At 38.1% G+C, this 25,801-nt stretch overlaps 1 protein-coding gene across 26 annotated transcripts in view; it reads right to left on the minus strand.

Moving 5' to 3' along the window:
• TCF4 (transcription factor 4) overlaps positions 1-25,801 on the minus strand; it is a 339,804-nt gene that overhangs the window by 195,594 nt on the left and 118,409 nt on the right. For all 26 annotated transcript variants that reach the window (XM_081097247.1, XM_081097260.1, XM_081097252.1 and 23 more), the window contains 2 exons: positions 21,665-21,726; positions 18,025-18,121 (listed from right to left, as the gene is read on the minus strand). In XM_081097247.1, coding sequence (XP_080953373.1) covers positions 18,025-18,121; positions 21,665-21,726 — 159 coding nt within the window. The remainder of the gene's footprint in view (positions 1-18,024; positions 18,122-21,664; positions 21,727-25,801) is intronic.

Below are 25,801 nucleotides of genomic sequence, written 5' to 3' on the forward strand. Positions count from 1 at the left end.
CCTAAGAAAAGGAAGCAGGCACCACACTTGCTGAGCACAGCCCAGCAAGAAGAGGCCACCCTTCTCCAGACATTCGCTGTCAAGAATCCAGTGACAAATAAGACCGGAAGTGACAACAAAATGAATCAATTCTTTGCCTGGCATGAGGTAGGGTTGTTTATAGGAGCGAGGGAGAAGGAACTTCAAATGCCCTAAGGCAGGTCTGTCTTTTCCAGTGCTGCATTTCAGGATCTAGCACATGTCTCGCACTAAGAAATATCCAATAAATCTGGCTGAATCAATGACTCAGTGAATACCCTGGAAAAAATAATAAGACTTAATAAACACTTAACAAATATTTAATAAACATTAAATACTGGGCATAGTGAGGTAACTCTTAGACTGTGAATTGGGGGACAAAAAAGGTGTTTTGGTTATTCAAAGGTCCAAAGGTATTTTTTAAGTACACTAGCTTATTCCCTTTAAGGGTAAATTTCAAATAAGCTAACGAATTAACTAGATACAATAAGTCAACAAAATTACTTACAACCATTCCACGAAACAGTTATTTTTCTTCTCTTTCTAAGCTTCTTCTTCATTCTTACCTTTTCAAGATTTTTAGGTGACAACTGCTAAATTTTAGGGTTTTCTATTTTTTCTTCTCACTCCTGCTCACTTATTTTGGCAAGATTCTCATTTCTTTTATATTTCTTCATTCTCCCTTGGGAAATTTATGTCCATTTCTAGCATCTGTCTCCCATTCTCTTTTGTGAACACTGGGGTGAAAAATTCATTTATTTTTTAGTAGGGTCTTCATTGTCTGTTAATAAATTTCCCCTTCTATCTCTTTGGGGCTTGACAAACCACTTTTCAGATCTCCTGTTCTTTAGGTGCTTTCAGAAGTAACCCATTATAATTTACCATCATCTCAGAGGTAGTCTTTCTTCCTTTTTCCACTCTTAACTTTGGGGCGTGTTTAGTATTTTTAATATCTTCCTGTAACCCTGCCAGTCTCCTCCTCTATAAGACTTGATGTCAACTGTTCCTCTTTCTTAATAAATAACTGCTTTGCGCTTATCAGTTTCCATCCTGTTTGCCTGATAGTTGGAATATCCTTAACTCTTGGGCATCTGCTTACTGAATTTATCTCTAAGTATGTATGCCCTGCACAGGTGCTTTCCCTTTCACTACTTACCCTCTCTTCCCCATCCTCCTTTATAGAGTCTAAAGTTCAAGAGCAGTAAATTTTGTTTCAAGGGACAGGAAGACTGCAGTTCTGCCTACACGCGTTCTGCATTTTTCAATGTTTAGATTAATGGCTCAGATAATATTTGCTATGAAAAGCATCATTTGATGACCAAATCTAGTGCAACAATCCATTAGGTCCAACTCCTACATGTGTTGCAAATTTGCATAACAAATCCCAGCTCTTTCTTTTCCTTCTCTAGTTCAACCACAGACTTGCTAAAGCCTTTAGCTGGATTGTCATCATGCTCCTAAAATACGCTCCAATTCTACACTTCCAATCATACCCTTTGTTTCACATAAAACTTAATCAAGAGTAGTTTTATGTAAGTTTCCTGGTACATAATGATAAATAGCTTAAGCTACATTCAGTACATTCCCCTCCATTATTTTTCTTTCTATATCATACACAGATAAACCACATTTTATCTACGTTATTGTTTTTTCCATCATATCCATATTCTAATGGTACTTACTACCTACCTAATAGACAAAATTTAACTCATTTTCCATTACAATTTTTGTAACCTTTAATCATTAGCCAGTATTAGGTTGTACCTGTAATTTCAAGTAATGTCCATTTCTTCTAAACTAAAAAATTAAGGAATGCATGCTAATCAGTGCTTATCATACCCATCTATTGCATGTGTTAAAATTTCTGAAATATAAACTATACAAAATAGAACAGCTTGAGCCTGGCCAATATGGCTCAGTAGTTGAGCATCCACCTATGAACCTAGAGATCACAGTTTGATTCCCAGTCAGGGCACATGCCCAGTTTGCAGGCTTGATCCCCAGTGTGGGGCGTGCAGGAGGCAGCCAGTCAGCGATTCTCTCTCATCATTGATGTTTCTAACTCTCTCTCCTCTCCCTTCCTCTCTGAAATCAATACAAACATATATGTATATGAAAAATAGAACAGCTTGAGCTCTCTGGCAGATACCAGCTGATAAATATGATATTAAGTGCGAAATAGTAAGGATTTTGCCCCTCTGATGTGGAAAAGACTGAGGGAGCTAAATAATAATATTGAATAATGTAGCCGCCAACCAGTAGAAACTGTTCAGCAGGCCACAGCATAGTGTCTTTTTATGTTCTGCCCTTTTATCAAAAAACAACACCACCAATAACAAACCAGCACGGCATCATACCCACTTTAAATACATGAAAATTTCCACAAATAGAAGTGACTTTCCTAGGATCACTAGGAATCATGGTGATCTGGCCTAATTGGTAATGCTTTTGAGCACCATATTTAACTGGATTGTCTTATAGCACTAATGTTTCTCCACTGACTCAACTTAGCAAGCAATGTATTTATCAAACTATAATAGCCTGAAAATAATTAACAATGAACAATGTAGAAAATAGTCAATTACCGGCTTAAACTTTAAACAAGCACTTACAAGGAAGATTAAAAAAAAAAAAAACTATCTTGGCTATTGGGTCATTTTCCAGGCTACTAACTGCTAAACCATGTGCAGAACGTGCTTTCAATTGAGCCATCTAGATTTTCTCAAAAGGCAGATAGCTTTGCTCTGCAGGCAGAATCAAGTTGTTCATCAATTTGATTTTTAAAACAAGGCAGTTCTACAGAAAACCAATAAGCTATTTGCCACAGGTTATCTGAAAAAAGAAAAAGGAGGGGGGGGGGGGCAGTAGGTTTTAAAGACCTTAATTTGTCTGTCTATGAAAGTGAAAAATATAATCTTACTTTGGTTTAGAAAAGGGAAATAGTTGAATAAATTCTACAGCCCCCTCAGTTTCTGGCCATTACCACCAGTCTAGGCTCATTTGAGATACAGCAGTAGCAATAAGCTTCAGACAAAATTTGAATGTTCCCTATCCAACAAACCACCTCTCATGCCTTACAAATAATCAGATATAGTGAAACTGAAAATTCCACTCTCACAATGGCTGCCTTCCCTCTCCCGATAGCACCAGATCAAAATCTACACAGGAGGAAATGACCAGAACAGAAGCTAGGTGTATGGAGGGACATTTGCAGCCTGAGTCTACAGAAGTTCTGCACACTGGTGTGATAAACCATTATAGGTTGACTTTTATTATGTATCATTTGTGCTTTTGTGAATATGACCAAACCTTGGCTTGGTCAACCTAGACATTGTATGAGGTCCCATTGCTTGGTTATAAAACAGGCTGCTGGATGCTAACCCATTCTCTTTCTTTGAGAAGGCCTAGCTTCCAGCTGAATATTCTACAGAAGGATCCCATCCTTAAAACTTCCTTAAGAGCTCACACATGACTCTTCAGGGGCCTTTTTGTCACAGAACTGTGTTCCTGAAAAGTTGTCATGATCCTAATTTTCACACACTAAATCTAAAGTCATCCTTTAGCAAACCCTCTCTAAAGGAAATAATTCCCTGTAAATTTATCTTTAGTGTTATGCACATTTTCATTTAACCTTTATCACTTATAATTTAACATCTGACTTGCCTTGTAATTTCTGTCTTAAAAGTATGTGTAAGTGAAAGGATACCTAGGACTTTTGTCCAGGTAATTTTAAGATTTTAGTTATTGTTGTTGTTTATTTGATTTGAGTTCTTTTCTTACATTGCCCAACAATGTAGCCAGTCAACAGCAATTTTATTTATCATCATATCCTATTTATTACCTAAAAAATTTGACTAATAACACAACTCAAAAATAAGAATCGCATTTGTCTCTTCCATTGGTCACAGAAGAACCATTGCTCTGAAACAAGTTTCATTTTAGCCAATTTTAGTGAAAGGAAGTAGGGAGGGAGGGAGGAAGATAAAAAGAAAGAATTTTAAAATAGCATATTAAGGATGAGTGATTAAATAAAACACTGAAAACAATTATGTGACCAAATCATGAATTATCCAGAGTTTCTTTTTATGCCAAATTCGTAGGGAAGAAAACGATGAGACAGATCAATTTAAGATATTTCAGAAAAAAATAATTAATCGGAAAATAAGATCAGTTTCCCCTCTTTTTGTTATCCATTCCCATGACTTCTGTTACCAAATATGGAATGCTGCATGCCAAATCTGCAGCCCAGAACCACAAATCAATCCACCCACAGACATCTCAATAATTCATTATTTCCCAAAACTGAATTTACAATCTTAATCCCCCATAACCCTACTCTTCTTCCCATATTACACACCCTAAAAGCTAAAGAATAAAAATCAGTATGCTGAGGAGATCAGAAAGGAAAGATGGCAACACTGAGGTGCTGAATCCATACAGATGAGCTGCTACCGCCAGACATCCCCTTAAATGAGGGGATGAAAAACCACCCTTACTTGACTAACCTGCTATTATCAGGTATTTTATTAGCTGTAGCTGAACACATGCTTGACTGAGATTGTACATCTGGGAGTTCTTTCCAAATTCTCTACAAGTGAGGCAGTGCAGGGTGGTTAGGAACAAGAGCTTTGGAGTTCAGCAGATATAGGTTCGAATCTGGACTCTGCTACACACCACCAGAAAACCTGATCTCTCTGATCCTCAATTGTCCCCTGTAAATGGGAATGACAATACCTATCAAACAGGTTTATTATAAGAAGCAAACAAGATAATATGTGTAAGTACTTAGCAGATAACAAGTACTCAGTGAGCACCAACACATTTTAGCCATTATTATGAGGAAGCTGATGGCTCGTAGCCCAGATGTATAATCCAATAGCACCGTGTGCATATATCGGTTACTTCACTAATGCCCTGATTTATAATTATCTAATACCAATCTATTTCCTTCCTTAGACTACGGGCTATGCTGAAGGCAAGAAAAGTAGCATGTCACTATCTGGTTACTCAACAGGGGACCTGTGTGGCACAGACTTCCATAAGTATTCATTGGATGAATGAAAGAATGAACCAAAAATTAATTTAATTTGAGTGTTGAAGTTTATCATTTGGTTAGCTTCTAGTACAAATAGATGGTTTAAAAAATACATATACTGAGTACCATATGATTGCAGTCGCTCTTATAACACATTAATTTTATTTATCAAGAAGCTAATCAAACTTTTAAAGCAGCAAGATATTCTGCTTTGCTTTCACAAATATGTAATTTGCCTTTTTCCTCACTGCTGTAAGGGAGCACACTTCCTCTCCTTAAAAATCAAGACAGCTAAGACATGAGGTATAAAAACTGCTCAGGATACAGCCAAGCCGAAAACTGGGCTGAGGATTTCTAACTTATCTTTTCTACCCCGTCCAGCTCGCCTCTGGAAAAGTGTCGCCCTCTGAATATTTACTTGCAATGAAGTTATGAAATGAACAACCCCCATTGTTTTGTGGGGGCTAATGTGGGAATGCAAATGGCAGGAGCTTCTCCGGCAAGTTAAGTCTCCAACTGCTAGAATTCACCAAAACAGTTTGTCATCTGCAGTCCCACTCATACAAAACAGTATTGTATAGGAATGCTATTTAAATTTGACCGCTAAAATGTGCTGCCTAATCACAATGACCATAGAAACAGGGTTTTCTATAAAGACCTGCCCTCCCTTAGTCATCATTATTTTCCCGTGTACTGGGAGCACTTTGTTTTTCTATAGGGAGGAATACCCCTTCATTGTAAGAAAAGGTGACCTGTCTGATAAAACTTTAACAGGTGCTGAAATGTATGTATTATATTACAGCCTTCCAAGCCTACACTAATTATTAATTATCCACCTAAGTGTACAGTACTTTACACATCCTGCCCCTTAACTAAAGCACTCAGAAAAGCCATTGTACTTTGCCTGACTAACGGACCATGACTTGAACAGCTAAATGGCCTAGCAAATGTAAAGATTTTCCCACATGTACACTTGCCAGTGTTAATGTTGATCCACTGCCTTTGCAACCAACTACATTTCTACAACCACATTCTACCTTGAGGAACACAGGTAACTTAAGGAGGGCATCTAGGTGTGGACAATATCAGCACGTTAGAGCTCATTTATAGAGCAGCTGCCTTCTTGTTTGCATTACTGTTTGGTTACAATTGTAGGAATAGTGAGTTCTCTTTCTTATTCTGCTCTGTGAATAGTTTAAAGAAGTCACAGAGAGGCTTCTTTTTATGCTAGAGCAGGTGTGAAGTCAATTCCGCCCTTACACTTGTATCAGCTCAGCTGAGAGAACAGCCGTAAATTTTTATTTCAGAACTAAATGAAACTCATGAGGATACGGGGCAAAATCTCATTAACTGTTAAAATGCCTTTAAAAGACTGTGAGCAAGGTTGCTTTCTTCTCTTTTATTTCCAATTTGGTGTTCAAACTATACTATATATATATATATATATATATATATATATATATATATATATATATAAAGTTTGCATGGAATGGAAAGTGCAATTACAAAATTATACATATTTAGAACCATTTTATTTTTGAAGTAACAAAAAATTTCGAAGATCTCTTTCCCCACCGACCACATCTCCATGGATTAGGTCAGTAACAGAAATAAGGAAACCGGGGTAAAGTGAAAAATGGCTTGTTTCACCAAAAGATTACTCAGCACACTACTGTTCAGTAGGTCCCTATTTACCCTTAACTAGTTACTACGATGCCTAACAAAGGCTGTCTACAGCTATAATAGTGGTCTGCCAACGTATTTCAAGTATTCTATGCTCGCTGCATCTCAATTTCCAAATAATATTTGTGAGATCATGGATAAATAAGGAAAAGGGAAACTCCACAATGAAGAAAAAAACAACCACATGCAATATAAAGTATGAATTTGATCCTGTCAGGAGACCAATGTTTAAGGCTTCCAAAAATATGGTTATTAGGCTCATTTCCAATTGCTCAGAAAGTTCTGAAGGAGACAGAGTCACCAATAAACGTTCCTCCATGATTTGGTATTGCCTAATTAAGTACAATCAGTTACACATAAAGAGTTTATGCTTGCATCCAAAGCATTCAGATTTGGTTACTGAACTGTTAAGAGTACAGCTTGGTCTGAATAGCCACGGTGAGGAAAAAGCAAGAGCAATTAGTAACATAGTAATTTCAGACCAAGGCAGCCACTTTAATGTGATAATACAATGCCAGAAAATCATACTTTGTGATCAGAACATTGTAAAATTAGCTTTTTTGTGTGTCTCTTTCTCTCTCATCCTTCTCTTCTTTTGTCTCCACTTTCGCCACCAAATGTTATCAGATATTACACTGTCTATTTCATTCAGCTTTTATATGGCCCATGAGGGGGTAGCATTTAATTAATCACTTTCACTTTTTGCCAAAACTCGCTACGTGATTCTCAAGTTTGCATAACACTTTTGCCAAACTGGTCAGATGCAATAAACAGAACAACAGTCTAGATAAAATAAAAGTAGATATAATAATAATAATTCACAGTAACTGAATTTAAGTGCCTTTGTTTAAACACAGAGCAACTACTCAGATGAGAAATTCCAACGAAGCACTAATATTTGCCCAAGGTCAAACTAACACCCAGCTGAAAACAACCCTTGCTCAGCTCACCATCCTCCACTTCCCCCATACTAGGGCTTTAGTGGGGTTTCCAATCTATAGGAGAGTTGTAAATGTTTTATTTTAAACATAAAATAGCCAGCTATATTTTATACCAATTTAAAGTGAAGCTTCCTTACAGTTTTTCCTATTAATAAACATGTGTCAAGGAACTGAGGATTAATTAATAAAAAATCATTGAGAAGATGAAAAACGTTTGGGCTCTGTCTATTAAGTGTTTAGGAATAAAATTAACTTAATCTCAATCTATGCTCCCTACATTTTGCAACTGTTGGTCAACAGGCCTGATATTCTGCAAAAGGAAATAAAATGGCATCCACTAAATCAGGGGTCCTCAAACTACGGCCCGCGGGCCACATGCGGTCCGCCGAAAACATTTATCTGGCCCGCTGGTTGTTTTTGCAGCCGCTGCCTGTCCTGCTTAGCAGCCGACTCGTCCCGGGCCCGCAGTGCGCATGTGTGGAATGTCTGAGGGACAGTGAACTGGCCCCCTGTTTAAAAAGTTTGAGGACCTCTGCACTAAATACTTCTTTCTACTAAAAAATTATACACAGTTACTTAGGAAAGACTCAGAAATCTTTGCGAGTGAAGGGAATAAAAAGTAATCACATACAGAGGCAACATCCTTTGCCAAGTGTCTCTGGAGAAGAAGGGACTGAAATGGAAGAAGACTGTCTCCAGCACCTTCCTGAGAACATGGAAGGTGTGTAATAGTATCTCCTTGATGAAAAGCATCCCACCTGATGGTTACTCCATTATTCAGAAGACCTGCAATGCAGGCAGAAAAAGCTCAACTTGTCACCACTCGAGCACCACACCAAGGTGTTTTTAGCCAAGTGAACAATGAAACCTGAGAACATTTAAGTTGGAGCAAAAAATCGCTGGAGGAAAATATTTCACAAAGGGACACATCTGAATTCAACATAGTTGTCCCAAAAGAGGTACTTATTTTATAGGATTACTGTTTTGGCTGAAAAAGAAATCTTTCCATTTGGTCTTGACGTTTAGAGAACTGAATATTCTATACTATCTCCACCTGTTCTTGCCTTCTGTTCCAATCTCATTAGAAAGTAAGGTGTTTTAAAACTGCTATCACCCAAGGCACAACGAATATAGATTTTTAAAATTAATTACAGACCAAAGAGACAGAGTACCAATGTGCAACTTTGCAGTTCCATAAGATTACAGTCACAGAGAAGAGCAGTTATTTCAATGTCTATCACTTCATTACACTGCTCACAGTGATTATGGGGGGTAGGTGTGGCAGATACCACTATCTTCATCTTAGGAATGTGAAAGTTGGGGCTCATGAGAAATTTATTCAAAGTCCCAGTCACCTTGAGGTGAAAAAGCCAAGTCTAAGACCACAGTGACCCCTAGCTAGTCCTTTATTTCATGATGCCTCGCAAGACTTGTAGTGCTAACAACTGGGTTCCCTTGATTCTTTGGTCCTCATGCACATTATGATGTGAGCAAAGAAAACAGACTTATTTGTATTGAAGGTCAATAGAGCACTGAAGAAAGATACATTCTTTCTTAGACTTTAGGTTCACAGACCCTGTAACTGCACTGATGTGTCTCCTGGAGCTGATGGCCAATGAGAGGTTTGAGAAATGTACTGTTTAATCCCTTGTCCAAGGATCCAGTCAAGAATTGTGTTCACTGCTTAATGCTATCTATCACAGGCATATTTTAAGTGTCAAGCTTAATCAAAATTCAAAGAAACCATTGTTCCAATGAAAAACATAGAGAAAAAACTTTATTATTAAATAAAAATAGCACATTTTATTTCGCAGCCAGCTTACCTTTAATGATAGATGCCCTGCCTATGTTCTCAGTGGCCTGAATCATACATGACTGTGTGCAGCAGAGGTGGGGAACTTCTGGCCAAAAGTTGGATTCAGCTCTCACCACAATTTCATGCAGTCTTGGCATGTTGACTAAAATTAAATGTCGTTTTTTGGCCACACCAATCCTCCACATTAAAGAACAACAAACATAATTGTGTACATATTAAAACAAAATTGAGGGCTTTTTTGCCCCAGTCAGTGGGCATTCTTGTCTAGTGCTTCAGGATAATATGGCAGGTTGTTGGAAATAAGTTCCCGGGAGACTATTTGGCAGTGGTGCAAGGGAACAATGGCTGTCTGTCACTCCAGCCCTGCTCCAATGGCTGCTGTAGGAGACTGTGGGGGTGGGCACTGACCTAAGGCTATGCCAAAGGCTACCGAGGGGACTGGGGGCTGGAGCTATGGGCCTGCTGCCCGCATGATCTGGATAACATGGCAGGAATTCAAACCGGAGACCTAAAAGTGAAGGTTCTAGTGATTCGGATGTTAAGAGGTTGACTCTGGCTAGGTGCTGCCTACCTCAAGGTGATGAGGACAACGAAGGCAAAGGCCTTGACAATGAAATGAGAAGAGCACGCCTCAGACTCCTGCTCATGCGTGACTCTCATGCCTGTACTTTCTCTTTGCTCCTCATTTCAATACCTTTTTGTCTACTCCATTCATTTTTTATGACTTTCTCTCTAATTTGCTGGCCAGAATGTAGAGTTGAGACCCATTTTTATATTTTGCTTATTACATGAAAGCTTGAGCCCTGTTCTTAATTTTTAAAACTGTTACATTGAAAATTATATACTTTCTCTTAACAGAAACTAAATAAACCCTTAAGTTGCTAAGCCCTATACACAGGCTCATTTCCTGTCTCTTTCCATTGGTTGTGCCAGAGGCTATTGTGTAGGTTCCCACACCCCCATCCAAACCCTGCAGCTGTGGATGGCCCTGGCTGGACTCACCTTTCCCTACTTCTTTCGGTGTCAAGCTTGGACACTGAAGCTGTGATGGTCATCCCGAGACAATGAGGAAAAGGACAGAAGAACCGCAGAGACACCAAGCCTGCCCTCACTGGGCTGCAAACCAATTCCAAAAGAGGCTGGCCCCCAGACTCCTAGTACGAGAACAAGTATTCTGAAGCCACCGCTCGTCGCATTTTCCATTACTTCCAAGCAAAAGCATTCCTCCCTGATAGAAACTGCTTTTTACTTTTACTGGAATCTAAAATGGTTTATTTTCTCTTAGGGTCACTACGTTTCTATGTGAGAACTCTTCCTCTGGTATTTAGAAGATCTATACTTATCTGTTAAATGCAGTTTCAAGTAACATTTTTCTGGCACCAGTTCTTCTAAATTTTATAAAACCTGGTTTAGTCCATCTATTTCGACTATAAAAATGTCTATCATAACATTAAATGTGCTATACCCTAGAGTAGGGAGCTGAATGGAAAGGAAATGAGACCAGTGAAAGAGGAATAGAAACCGTTATTAATTTGACAAGAGGAAATAAGTTTAACTTATCTGAATACTGGAGACACAACTTTTTCAGTACACTTTTAATAAATATTGATTTTACTTATTTCCTCTTATAAGTAAGATAATCTGTGGTGTGTTTACTGAAAACTGAAATCTATCACACTGTAATATGGTGTTTCCTGACAATAGGGAAAATTCTGTCCAGTCAAGGATACAATACCATAGAATAAATTTCTATAGCTGGCTCTGGTTTAGGGTTTTATCCTGATACTGTAACATGTAAGCCCAACTTAAATTTATGGCTTTTCACTAAGGGCTTAATATATATATATATATATATATATATATATATATATATATATATATATCTTATTCCTGCTTTATTCATGAATGACACCATTCAACAGCCATTTACGGAGTTCCTACAGCTCTGTGCCAAAGGCTGGTCCATGCATAACACTTTTCTCCTGGTGATGTGACTTAACAGGTTGTTATCATATCCTCAATCAATTAAATCCCTTAATTACAGAGTTGGAATGAGTTAAGGTAGAAAAGAAATATCCATTTGAATCATGCTTTAAAAACTACATTTGGGCCCTGGCTGGTTTGGCTCAGTGGATAGAGCGTCGACCTGCAGACTCAAGGGTCCCAGGTTCGATTCCGGTCAAGGGCATGTACCTTGGTTGCGGGCACATCCCCAGTAGGGAGCGTGCAGGAGGCAGCTGATCAATGTTTCGCTCTCATCGATGTTTCTAACTCTCTATCTCTCTCCCTTCCTCTCTGTAAAAAATCAATAAAATATATTTAAAAAAAACAACAAAAAACTACATTTGGAAAATACATCACTAGCGAAATTACCTGAAGGTAAAACAGAGACAAATGGATTAGAAAGACTGATCAACACCTCTAAAGATAAAACACAGTATAAAGATAAAACGGCACACCTAAAAGATCAATCAACGGGTCTGTTCCACAATTAATGTAAAGACCTGAAAAGTGGCTGACTAGGGACCCATAGGCATTTGTAGCAAAACAGAGAAGAGAAAAGTTGTTCTGAGTCCCAAACTTAGCTCAAAGTTAGCATTAATAAAGTCATCCATGTTAACAGGATGACACTTAAAAATGGTCTTATTTTTACTATTTTGGAAAGGCATTTTAAATTTAATATATTAAAATAAGAAAACTCCCATACAAACAAAACACTAACAAAAAATAAGGCCACTTTAAACATTTCTTCGCTCAGAAATTGCTTGCTACATTATCAGTCCAATAGATAACAGATAATTTCAAGATAACCTCAAGCTAAAAAGCATCCTTAAAAAAAGACAGTGAAAATGCACAGACAGGCCTTTACCAATGGACTTGCAAGATATCACTCCCTAACTTCAGAATACTTTCAGTGTGAACTGAAATTTCTAAAGCTGACATCTATATTCACAATTCCATTTCATGAAGTTACTAAAATATTATTTGACCTCTGGCACTTTCGAACATCCAGTAATTGCCATTATTGCACAGGTTTTTTATTTTCAATATTTATATTCCTGCACGGAAAAAGAAATCTAACCAAGAGGTCAAGTTAAATCTTACCAATGCTTTTGAAAAAAACTATGGTCATTCTTTTCCTTTGTAGGTTAAAGTTTTCAAAACAGCTTTCCTATAAGAGCCTCATCATTGGGTAGTGCCAGTTTTACAGGAAAAGAAACACTCCCTGTATTAGCATCTACTCACATTTGCCGTTTTACAAGACTGTGCCACTAGCCTCTGCCACTGGGATTTGAAAAAACTCACAACACTTTACCTTTATGCTGGGCTAAACTCAGGGTAGCCATAAACACTTTGAAGTAATACAAACCTAAATATTCCTGCTAGGCAAACGGAGCAGTGGAACCGAATTATAATGAGCTAGCAGCTGTCACAATATGACCACAGTAACCAAATCAAAATATCAACCGCTAACCCAGATGAGATTCAAAGGTCATCCTATAAGCCAGCAGCTTTCTTCAGTTGTGCCTGAAACCTAGATCTGTTCTTGCAGTAAAATGTTCCACTGAGCTAGTTTAGAAACCAGTGACTCTATAGTGGGAAATTACTTAGTGCATGGATAGAGAGAGTACCATTAGTGGGATGAGAACCAAATACCACAATAAGGAAACCGAACCATTCACAAGGGGACATGTAAAAACACAGCAGCTGATGTTGAACTAAGCTGCACCCAACCGTACAAAAGTATCACTTTTCACATCCTGCAGTTACCAAATGCATGTCTATAATCTTATTGGCAACTCGTTCACTCAAACAATCTGGTTTTCAATTAAGGCTCTGGAACAATAGAAGGAAAATGCATCCTAAGATCCTTCCTTAGATCAAAAAGTTTTAGCTGGAAAATATATTGTATACTACTGCAAAAATATTTGGACAAATAATTACCTACAAAAGTTTAATGTTGGCAAAAATAAAACAAACAGTAAAGTTTTAAAAATACATACTCTCTGCATATAGTTCTTGCCAGGAATTTCAAACTATTCCATAGCATACAGTTCTCTTAAAAACAAGACTCAGACCCACTGCCTCTTGGTCCGAGGAACTTATTCTGAAAGCCAACCACTGACCATCTATATAGGTTTCATCTAACTACTTAAAACTACAGCAAACAAGTTTCCAACGGTCAGGTGTACAGTATTATCCTATATAATAAAAGCCTAATATGCTAAGTGTTCGGTCATCCGTTCAACCAATCAAAGCGTAACATGCTAATGATATGCTAAGGTTGCTCAACCGCTCGCTATGACTTGCACTGACCACCAGGGGGCAGAGAGTTGACCAGTCGATCAATCGCTATGATATACATTGACCACCAAGAGGCAGACAGTCTACCGGTCGATCAGTTGCTATGATGTGCACTGACCACCAGGGGGCAGACACTCTGAAGGGTAGGTTAGCTTGCTACTGGCGTCCAGCAGATCCAGACTGAGTGAGACAGACCAGACATGCCCTGGAGCCCTCCCTGCCTGGCCAACCTCCCGCGTCCCTCCCCAACCCTGATCATACACCGGTGGGGTCCCTTGACCTGGCCTGCACCCTCTCACAATCTGGGACCCCTCAGGGGATGTTAGAGAGCCAGTTTTGGCCCAATCCCGCAGGCCAGGCCGAGGGACCCCACTGGTGCATGAATTTGTGCACTGGGCCTCTAGCCATTAATAATCACAAGTAGTCATAAGGAAGAAGAGATTTGCTTTCTCTTCAGTACAAAAAAGGACACAGAAATGGAAACATACTAAAAATGCAAACTGACCAAATGAAAGCAATGAGCCGGGGACTCAGGAAATGCCAGGTATAAGAGTCCATCAATTGATCAATGCAGGCAGTCAACTCTGTGACTTGATGTTTAAACCTCTCAACTCCTCCACACTCACTCACACCGAAGGAAAAACAAAAAGCCATGCACACTTATTTTTTCAAAGAACAAATTTAGGGGCTTGCTGTTTTATCTGCTTTAATTATGTTCTTTAAAGGATGTACACAATATCAACTTCCAAAACTCTGTATGGCAACTCAAATTACAGAGTGCAAACTTGGTTATAAACCAAGAAATATCATTAATTCTTCTAGCATAATAAGTGCTCTTCTGTTCATTTGTTTATTTTTACTTCAGGGATTCATAAACTATTAAATAGGGCACTATATTCAGACATGAAAGCTTATTTCTAAAAGAGTAAATTAATGGAGTCACTCTATTAATCTTATAGATTATGACCCATTTTTCATAAATGAGATACACAAGTAAATCGAATTTTATTATTTTGCTGCCAAACATAAGTATTATATTACAAAAACTGTAACATTTATTCAAAACCATTCATGTAAAATATCGAAGTTCAGAATTGTAATAAAGTGTTTTATTAGCATAAAAGAGTTTATGAGCAAATGTTACCAATTCCTGCATCATTTCTCCAAAATAGTGGATTGCCATAAAGAACAATATATGTAATATTCATTCACCCCCAAAAGAAGAAAGTGGTTCATTACTTTTTTCTTTACTTGTAATAAACTAAATTTCACTAAGTGAACAGTTTACAAAAAAAAGAAAAAGAATCAGGTCATCTAGAGTTAATAACTCTTTCCCGTAAAATTAGTGTCACTTATTTCTGTAGCAGACGCCTAATTCAGTTATAGGCTTGATTGATTTGACAATAGAGAATCTGGTCCAATAAAGTGGCTGATTTATTTCTGATGCTATAGCTTTTACTCTAATGTGACATCATAGTAGAATTAAGTCTCTGACATGTAAAGAAATCTTTGTAATTAATGAAAACTAAACATTCTAAGAATGGATACAGGAATATTGTCAAATACTTATATTAAAATCTAATACCTTCTTTTGATAGAATGAAAACTTCCACAAAGATCATAACACAGAGTGTGGACTTGCACACAAAGAATAGTTTAGAATATACCATATATTCTATGAGTTTAAATTGTTCTTCTCTACGCTAATAGATCTTATTTTGTGTTTTTGTCTCCCTTTGTAAGCTAATTGTCTTTAATTTCTTGAAAATGACCTACCTTCTCTTTGTTAAGATGCAACTTAACACCAAGCATCACTCATCTCAAAATGGTTTCATTTTAAATAAACAGCAGCTTGAGCAAAATCAATGAGAATCTTTGTTCCCGAATCCAGCTCTGAGATATTCAAGCCAGTCAAGAAGGCGTTTGGGATGTGAGAAATTATAAGGGTGGGAAGAGTTTTTAATGTAGCATCGTAGTCAGTTCTCTAAAACTATTTCTTAAAAATTCTTTTCCAAACTAAAAATGCAAGGCACTTCATAGTTATTTAAATGTCTTTTTCTCTCTTTTTCCTTTTTTGCACACTGCACCATGCCCTCTCACTCTGAGGGTGACTTCCCTGACCCCAGTCTGACACTGCACCGTTAATGTCAGATAAACCATTTAGCCCAAGCACAATTCTTTTCTGTGCAAAAATCTGCTTGAGGTGGAAAATGTAGCAGTTTGTAAACAATAAAGAGCCATGTTTCAGACCAGACAGCTTATCTAACAGAGAAGGCCTTTCATTGGGAACAGTGGGTGGGAGCCTCCGGACATAGTAGCATTTCCTATCACAATGCAGGAGACTGTCTTGGCCTCCATATTTAAGAGTTTAATGGGAAGGAGGGCAGAAGGGATAAAAGAACACAGCTGACATGACTTTCAGCTTAAACAACAGCTAAGTGAAAAGAACTCTCCCTTCTAGCTCTAGACAATCATCCCGCTTATATTTTAAATATTATTTGGGTTGAAAAATGAATTTGGTTGTTAAAACAGTTGCCCCTAGGACAAAGGAACAACAATTACTTACTATCTTTGTATCGCTTGACATATTCTATAATATTAATTTATCAAATTGTTCTTTAGGAAAACTTTTTTAATGTATAGTACATGAATTTCTAAATAGAAATCATAATTTATTTATTCTATTTTACTTACTTTACCTTGGACAGTTTTAGAACCTACTAAGGAAGTTCTTTAATATACTCTTCAAGTGCTACTTCTCAAGATTTTTATTTTCAAATTTTTTTTTTCTATTTTATGAAGTTGGGTGAGGATGAAAAGAGAAGCAATGGCATTAGAATTTAAAATTATTACTACTGTCATTGAAGTGTCTAAAGTTGTTTTTTCACTTTTAAGTTGATAACTAGCTAGCCATCTGCATCTGTGCATCCTGAAAACAGAAAATGTGTTGTACCTTCCTATCAACAATGGATGAAAAACTGGGATTCCTGTTTTAGCTATAAAGTTGAAACATACACATATATATTTACCATTTTAAAGTAAAAAAAGCACAAACAGAATAACAACTTATAATCAAAGAGAATGCTGTGACTCTCAAAGTTGGGATGACACGTAAGGGCACAACATATATTACCCATTAAAAATAAATTGCTAGTATTTCTCTGCTTTGTCTATTTTATGATAAATATCTGAAATTCCTCAGATGAATTTAATGTGATTTGAGGGGATGGGGTAAAGACAGATTCAAGGACTATCTACCCCCCCTTCAATAACAAGTAACTATACAAGGCTTAAAAATAGAGACATTCTTTAAAAGCATTTGCAATTATGGTTTCAGAATGATGTAAGTATGGCTGTATGTTTTCCTTGCACCAAGAAATTCAACTTCATTTATTGAGGATTCTCAAAAAAAAATTTGGCCAAGTTGAGAGATTTACTAACATTGTTAAAAACTCACATTTTACTAGAACAAATATTATTTTTTCAATCATAAGTAAAATAACCAGCTATTGAGACCTTTTAAGCCATTATGAATTATCTTTCCATTGCTTAAGTTACTGCTGTTAAACAAACATCCCACAGGGTAGTAAAAGCAGAAAACTATACTAACCAGTAGAAAGGGCATGCAAGAAGCTCGCAGACTGTCTCAAACAACACATAGCGTGTTCTCAGTGAAGTAGGATGATGCCTGCCTAGACCACTAGCACTGTAGTTCACCTCCGATAAACACACAATGAGATTTTACAATTCAACTTGAAGGCACGACTTTGACTTAAACATAATAAACCTATGTGAATTATTAAAGGGGTTTCCATAACCTTATTAATAAAAATTCACAGTTAATACTGACGATATCTCATTGCCAATGATCAGGCACAAATACATTTTTATTTTAAGTATTCACCACTTTTTATCTCATTAACCTTTACTTAGACAAGTACTATTGCATCATTGAAATTGTGATAAATGCTTAGTATCTAAGGAAGACAAAATGTTCCATGTAGATTCCATGAAATTCTGTAATTCCACATAGTAGGGAAACTTAGTTCTTCATGTGTTATTACCAAGCACAGACTAACAATATTTCCCTCCAATTTAAAATTACTACAGAGAACTGACTAAAAATCCAGTTTCCTAAAAAGAGAACATCTGTCTGGGTTTTTGTTCTCCCTTCCATGGTAAAACGTTCATTCAAAAAAGCCACGTTAATTTAAAATTTGTCTTACTCTGTATTCTGGAATTGACAAAAGGTGGAGAGAGATTGTCATGTGACCCAAGGTCCCTGCTGGTCATGTGGTCATAGGGAGTCCCATCTCCATAGTTCTGTAAATAAAATAACAGCATTTACATACATTATCTAATTCAATTTTACATGAACAAAAATCAGCACATAAATTGCCCACTAGTGAGTCCTCTCTGACCCAAAGAAATTAAAAGTCCATCATTCTGACCCAGGAACCTCATTATAAGGAACCTGAATTTTCACAGGTACAGTAGTTAAGAGAGGGCTCTAGAGTCTGCAGAGTTCAAATTTTCTTCATAATTGTTGTGAAATCTAGGAAACAATAATAATTGAACCAACTTGCATGAAATTGTTGAAGTGGTTAAATGAAATAATGCCTTCAAAACACCTGACATAAAATATATTGTAAATATTATGTTATTATTTTGATAGGCCCACATTGTTTTTCTGAAAAAAGCAAGGTTGTACTATAAGAGAAAATACCCACAGTCTGTAATCAATAGCTTTTGAAAGATCCAGGTAGAGGCTTTGAAAAAGCAACACATGGTTTTTTATGATATTGAAAATGCAATGTTTGGTTATAGGTTGTTATTGTGGTTGTAAGAGAACTGGATCATTCCACAAGTAATTACACATAGAATATTAAAATTATTATAATACTAGAGGCCCAGCGCATGAAACTCAAGCACTGGGGGGCGGAGGGTGGGGGGTGGGAGGGGTGTCCCTCAGCCTAGCCTGCACCCTCTCCATTCTGGGACCCCTCGGGGGATGTGTAGTCAGACATCCCTCTCTCACAATCCGGAACTGCTGACTCCCAACCATTCACCTGCCTGCCTGTCTGATTGCCCCTAACAGCTTCTTCCTGCCAGCTTGATCACCCCCTAACCACTCCCCTGCCAGCCTAATTGACGCCTAACTGCTCCCCTGCCGGCCCGATTACCCCTAACTGCCCTCCCCTGCCAGCCTGGTCACCCCCAACTGCCCTCCCCTGCCGGCCTGGTCTCCCCCCAGCTGCCCTCCCCTGCCGGCCTGGTCGCCCCTACTACCCTCCCCTGCCAGCCTGGTTGCCCCTAATTGCCTTCCCCTACAGCCCTGGTCCCTCCCAACTGTCCTCCCCTGAAGGCCTGGTTGACCCCAACCACCCTCCCCTGCTGGCCTGGTCACACCTAACTGCCCTCCCCTGCTGGCCTGATTGCCCACAACTGCCCTCTCCTGCTGGCTATCTTATGACTGTGGGCACTGCCATATTTGAGGGTGGGGCAGTCAATTAGCATATTCCCTCCTTATTGGCTGTGGGCGCCACCATCTTTGCGACAGCATGAGGGTTAATTAGCATATTCCCTCTTTATTAGATAGATGACTATGAATGAACATCACAAATTTGCATAAATGAGTACTTCTGGGTTTGGACAAAGTGTACCACAAAAAAAATGGTTTGAAAGCAGACATTAACTTTGTCATTATTAAGGTCAACTCATTGTTTTAATGGGAATTTAAAATTAAAATAATGTTTCTAAACTGCCCAGTCACTTACTTTTCGTGGAGGAATTGATAACATATACGAAAGCAAAGCATGTACTTGTATATTATATGGTTCAAATTTCAATCTACAAAGGTGCATTAAATAGCCCAAAAGGAAAAGAAAAAAAAAATGTCATTTTGTTCAGCAGGTTGCACTGCCCATAACGACTAAGTCAAATTTACTCAGAGGTGTCAGTTGGCAAGTTAGCCAAAGGGCAGAATATGCTCACATAAAAATGACAGATACTGTATGAAAAATGAAAATGAACGTCAGCTCACTAGAGAATAACTGGAACCCTTAAAGTTCCAAACAAACCCGTTCTCAATTGCCTTCCCTCATTTATAGAAATTAATTGAATGATGCTGTAATCTGACGCTGTCACTACGTCAGTGCAGAGAAAGATGCCACATACCCAGTATGGGTTTTACACTCACTCATTCTTTACCAAGCATAATACTGGTTATTATGAAGGGTCCCTACCCTAAAAAGTATTCTAAAAGCTTAACATACATTATCTAATTTAAAACTCTGCATAGTACTGCAAGGTAGCTGATAGTATCGCCATTTTAAGATGAGATAGACTTAGGCTGCAAGGATACAAGTCAGCCACAATAACTTTCTCATTCAAACTCCCTGGATTTAGAAAATATAAATAGCAAAATATTGATTCAAATTATTCACCAACGTATTCCCTGAAAAGAATGTCAGAACAGTTAATGAACACTAACTAAAATTCAGGATGATCCTAACCGGATCTTGTTCTCAGAAATATAATTGAAAGTACTGTGTGTATTAAACTGAGAAATAGTAAGAAATTAAGTAAGTCTGAATGAACTAAACAATGGAGGGAAGCACTGTCATCTCCTACACTTGCTGTCAAGGAGAATGGATTTATTTCTGCAAGTGCAGACTGTAACATGAGGAGGAGGAAAGATTTCCTCAAACCAACCATATAATGCATTAGAATGTCAAACTCAATAGCTGGTACAAGGGCTGAATAAAGTTACTGGTAAGCTTAGAGACCCTGCTATACCCTGAAGACTAGAGTGAGAACCACAAGGCCAAAGGATGGGTAGGAATGAGTAACTACGGCTTGCTGAATTGTCCTCATTTTGACAGCTTGATTACCTACCTTCCTTGCCTCTTATGCCAAAACAGAGACCACTCCCCCTCCCCCAAATTTATGTGAATACTTAGAGCAAAATGCTCCCTGCGGAATGCTTCATCTATATAGCTGGTTGGGGGAGGTACAGATGGTTGCTCAGCTATGGGCTCTAAGTCTTTTTTTAATTTGGGGCATTATATGCATACTATAAAAGCGGACATGGATTCTACAGAGCCTAGAAACGATTCAGGTGAAGTCAGATTATATAAGTTGGAAGGAACATAAAAGACCCTCTGGTTCTACTTCTTCATTTTATCAATTAGGAAAATGAAGATCAAAGAGGTGAAATGACATGCCCAAAGCCATACACATACAAAAACATGCATGACCTAACCACTCCTTTCCCTCCCATTCCATGGCCATTCCGTTACATCAAAACTCACAACCAATTAATAATGGAGGAAATCCATGAAAAAGAATAGCAAAAATCTGAGACCAAACAAATGAATGAATCTCATTGATGACCAAAGGCACTACTGGTGGAATAATAACATGTTCACAAAGTGAAATCAACACAGATTTATTATGTAGAGTATATTGATAGGCTAGTCCTTCACACTACATCTTCAGAATTATTCAGTAGTCTATTTACACCAATATATTACAGAGATACAGTACTAGGATTTTTCTCCAAAGTTGTGCCAGCTACAAAAAATAACTTTCTATAATACTAGATCAATAACTGGCAAAGTAAGGGCAAATATTTAATGAAGGATTTTTCTTCTGGTTAGCAGAAGTAGAACAGGTGTCAAATTCAATAACAGCATCCAATAAGAGAATGAAAAAAAAAATCCAAACACAAGCTGATCCTCATTAAACTTAGTGCGAATATATATCTGTGCAGTTGTGTGTGTGCTTGAGAGAAACTCACCTTCGCTCTGTCAATTTACATATGCGGGGTGTCTGGATGTGGGAGAAGAGATTAGATATACTTACCCTGGACGGGCTTGGATGTCCTCCATTCCCCCAGGACCCTGAGCTACTTCTGTCTTCTACATCTAGGGACAAGAGAAAAGTTCTTTAGGCTTTCTTGCAATAATTCTTTCTTTTTGTGTATGCACTTTTAAATTAATGTTTCAAATTAATCTCCTGTTGCCTTTAATTAAGAATCAGGCACAGGGCTACCACAATGATAGTGGCTTCTGACCCATCTACTTAAATTAACTCATTTAAATTCACAGCAAAAAAGTGAACTGGACCCTCAGGAACCAGAGGTATGAGCATAAAAAGTACTTCCATCTTTCACAGTGTTTCATAGCCTCGACTTTTATAGGCATGAAACTGCGCTGCATGTTTTATTTAAATCTTTAGGACAAAATAAGTGTAAATACACTAACACAACCTTAGTAAAAAAACAAAACAAAAACAAAACAAAGCTAAATTCAGGTAAATATTCAAACTAACACTGGCAGCATCCATGCCATAATGCTCCTGAATACTCTGGTCTCTAGCCCCACTTGTCACACCAAACAACAGACATGCAGCAACATACACACGACAAAAAAGAAGTTGGTCATCTATTTCTAGCAGTGCACTATATGGGCATCAGGATTTTGCTTTTAAAGTCGAGACAACACTGTCTCGGTCTTTTTTTAAAAAAAATAGAGTTGGCCAGTTGGTCTACAATCCTTAATCTGGGCACTGAGATGTGGAAATTAAAGTTGTCCAAGTTTTACTTTGATAAATGACAGTGGAGCGACCTACTTGAACTACGGGAAAAGTTGGCATTCTTCTAAAATCTGCAGCAACAACGTTCTAATGCTGACCAGTTGCTGGATGCTCAAGTGACAAGTACTCGGGATGGAGAATATAAAAACTAAGTTATCATATTAATTGCTTAAAACATAAAAGTGGTTTAAAATTTTAGAGATCAGTCACTCTATATTTAGAGGCAGCTTTGAGATTTTTGATGAAAGGCCCCTTAGAAGCATAAAAAGTTTCGCTGTTCTATTATTTTGATCACGGTTGATAACAGATGGCCATCACAAACTTCCTCTGACAGCATTGGAGGAGGAGGTGTGAAACTTTGGTTCAGCAGACATAATCCCATTTATTGTGTTTCCTAACATTTCAGTGATATTGTTTATTCTCTTTCTGCACTACTGTCATTCCTTCTATTACTGCTATTTTATTATCAGCAAAAGTAGTCATAGTATAATTAATTGACTTATTTTGGGGGTACAGTGGAGTACACATTGTTTTAGAATATCTTATGAGATGAAATAGAACAACAATAAAAAACAACTATTAGCACTAAACTTGAATTCTTTCTTTCTTAAACAAATTATTTTGGTTCCTTTTTCTTTTTTCTTTTGGTGCTTCAGAAGATAATGCAACAGCAAATAGACGCCCCCTGTGGACAGCTAAAATCAGGGACTGTGAGTTTTAAGGAATGTCAAGAAAGCTCTGGGGCATGCATCCAATCTGGATAAAAGGTGCAATACTTTCTCCAAATCTGCTGTTTAACAACCCAGCCTCCTGGCCTATCCTGTGTATGCGGAACTGAAGTACATGAAGAAATTACTTAGAACCCTCTGGATTCTCACATGAATAAGTTTTGCACTTCATCCTTAAGCAAAAAGCAAATATTTTCAGCAAAAACAAACAAAAAAACACTGTGACAAAAATCTCTCGAACATTTCAGCTTTTCAGAAGTCTGGCACATCTTAACTTCCTTTTTACCTGAAATAGTCAGTTCGGACTAATTGGAGAAACTTCTGCTCTTAAATTTGGCCAAAAAATAATGAAAGAAAAGGGATGAATCCCTATCTCTACCATAAGATGTTGTCATATTGTTCAGAGACACTCTATCTTTTCAGTTTTTAAAAAAGGTTTTAAACATAAAAAGTAGGCAGAGCCTAGCTGGCTTTGCTCAGTGGATAGAGAGAGCATTCACCTGCAGACTGAAGGGTCCTGGGTTCATGGTTGCAGGCTCCATCCCCAGCCCTGGTCAAGGAGTGTGCGGAAAGCAACCAATCCATAAGTCTCTCTTACATCTATGTTTCTCTCTCTCTCTCTCTCTCTCTCTCTCTCTCTCTCTCTCTCTCTCTCTCTCTCTCTCTCTTTCTCCCCCTCCCTTCCACTCTCTAAAAATCAATGGAAAAATATACTCGGGTGAGGATTAACAACACAACAAAAAAAGTAAGCAGAGAGGAGGAAATAAGACCATAGTAATGCCAGGCTAGCAGTTCTCCACCAGGGGCAAGTCTGGTCCCCAGAGGACATCTGGCAATGTCCAGATAGATTCTGAGTCATCCCAGCTTCGGGGGGATGAGGGGAGAGGGTGTACTGGCATCTAGTCGGTAGAAACCAGGATGCTGCTAAGCATCCTACGGATACACAGAACAATCCCCCACAACAAAAATGTTCTAGTCCCAAATGTCAATTGTGCCAGGATAGAGAAGTCTTGTGCTAGAGGAAAAATCATATTAAAGAGCAAAAAAGAGAGAATTGAGTTGGAGAACAGATATACTAGAATTTGTTTATAATTTAGTACGAACTCTTACTAATGCAGAGTGACATGCATTTTTAATCCAGACTTGAGCTGTAGTGTTGCAAGAGACCTTCATATACATGTTCTATCCACAAAAATAAAGGGAAAATGATGGTCAACCATGCAGTATGCTAATTAGCAGGCAGATAAAACACATCAAAACTTGAGTATTCCCAATTGGGCAATTTTAAAATCGAGCAATCCACTCATTAAAAATGCTTCAAGTTTAGTTTTTTCAAAACAGGTTAAATACTGGCTGGGTTCCTTTACAAATAGATTCTCAACCAATCAAATCTTTCTGCTCTTTTGCCATCCTTTCCCATTTCCACCTTTCTCATTTCCTGACCTCATGCTATGTGCCTTCCTCCTTGTTACTGCTCTCTTTATAACAGGTTTTGCTGTCCCTTGCCCTCCTGCTAGATCTAGAAGATAGGGAGGAATTCCTAGCTCTCCAAAACCTAAGAGAACAATCATATGATTGTTGATTAGATTTTATCTTTGAAACTATATCTGTATAACTGGTGCTCAATCATCTATAGCAAGAAAACACAAGGCTAGAACATGGATATTTGTAACTCATAATGAATGTAAACATGCTACTTTTATGTTTTTTGTTTCTATCTTCCCTCCCACTGAGTTTCATCAGACCTGCTGGTACATTGGCATGTATTCCCTCAACAACTGCTCCAGCACTCTCAAAGTGCATCTGAGGACCACTGTGCATCTGAATCACCTGGTACACTCATCAAAGAGCAGCATCTTAGGGTCCAAGGCAGACCTAGTGAGTCTGGATCTCTTGGAACAGGATCAGGGTCGGGGAAAAACACTGTGTTTTTAACAAGGTCCCCAAGTAATTTTCATGTACACAGGTATTCGAGATCCACCAGCCTACTTTATTGGAAAGTCAAGACAGATGCATGCCCCACACCAACAGTTGCCTGACTCCCTCCCTCTCTTTAAATCCCTGCCTCGGTTGCAGGATTCCGCAGCATTCAATACATGCCCTCATCACATCTGCATCCCAGCGGTTCTTGCCCAGACTCACTCTTTATGTAAGCCCCACACATGGCCTACACTTGGTCACTGCTAACTCCCTATTGGTATATCTGAACATTGCACCCACACTTGTATGCCTCCGTGTTTCTGTACCTCTATTCCTTTTGCCTAAACTGTTCATCTCTCAAAAAAAAAAACAAAAAACCAGCAGCTAACATTTAGTGAGCTTAAATATGCGTCAGACACTATGCTAAGCACTTCAGTGCACTAATAGTATAACCATCTATAATAATAAAAGCGTGATATGCTAATTAGACCGGATGTCCTTCCGGACGACCTTCCCGATGAAGCCACGGTGAGGCAGAGTCAGCCGCTGCCAACACAGGAGCCAAGCCCCTTGCACGAATTTCGTGAATCGGGTCTCTAGTTTTATAGATGAGAAAGCTTAGGCTTAAATGACAATAAATGGCAGAGATGGCCAACACAGGTGCTGTCAATGCAAAGAACCAGTAAGTGTTTTTCTCCACCATAAAAAATACCCTCTTGATGAGAACTACAGATCTCTACAGGACCAGCTCCAATGA

This window comes from Myotis nattereri, assembly GCF_964212035.1.
Source record: "Myotis nattereri genome assembly, chromosome: 8".
Taxonomy (NCBI): Eukaryota; Metazoa; Chordata; class Mammalia; order Chiroptera; family Vespertilionidae; genus Myotis; species Myotis nattereri.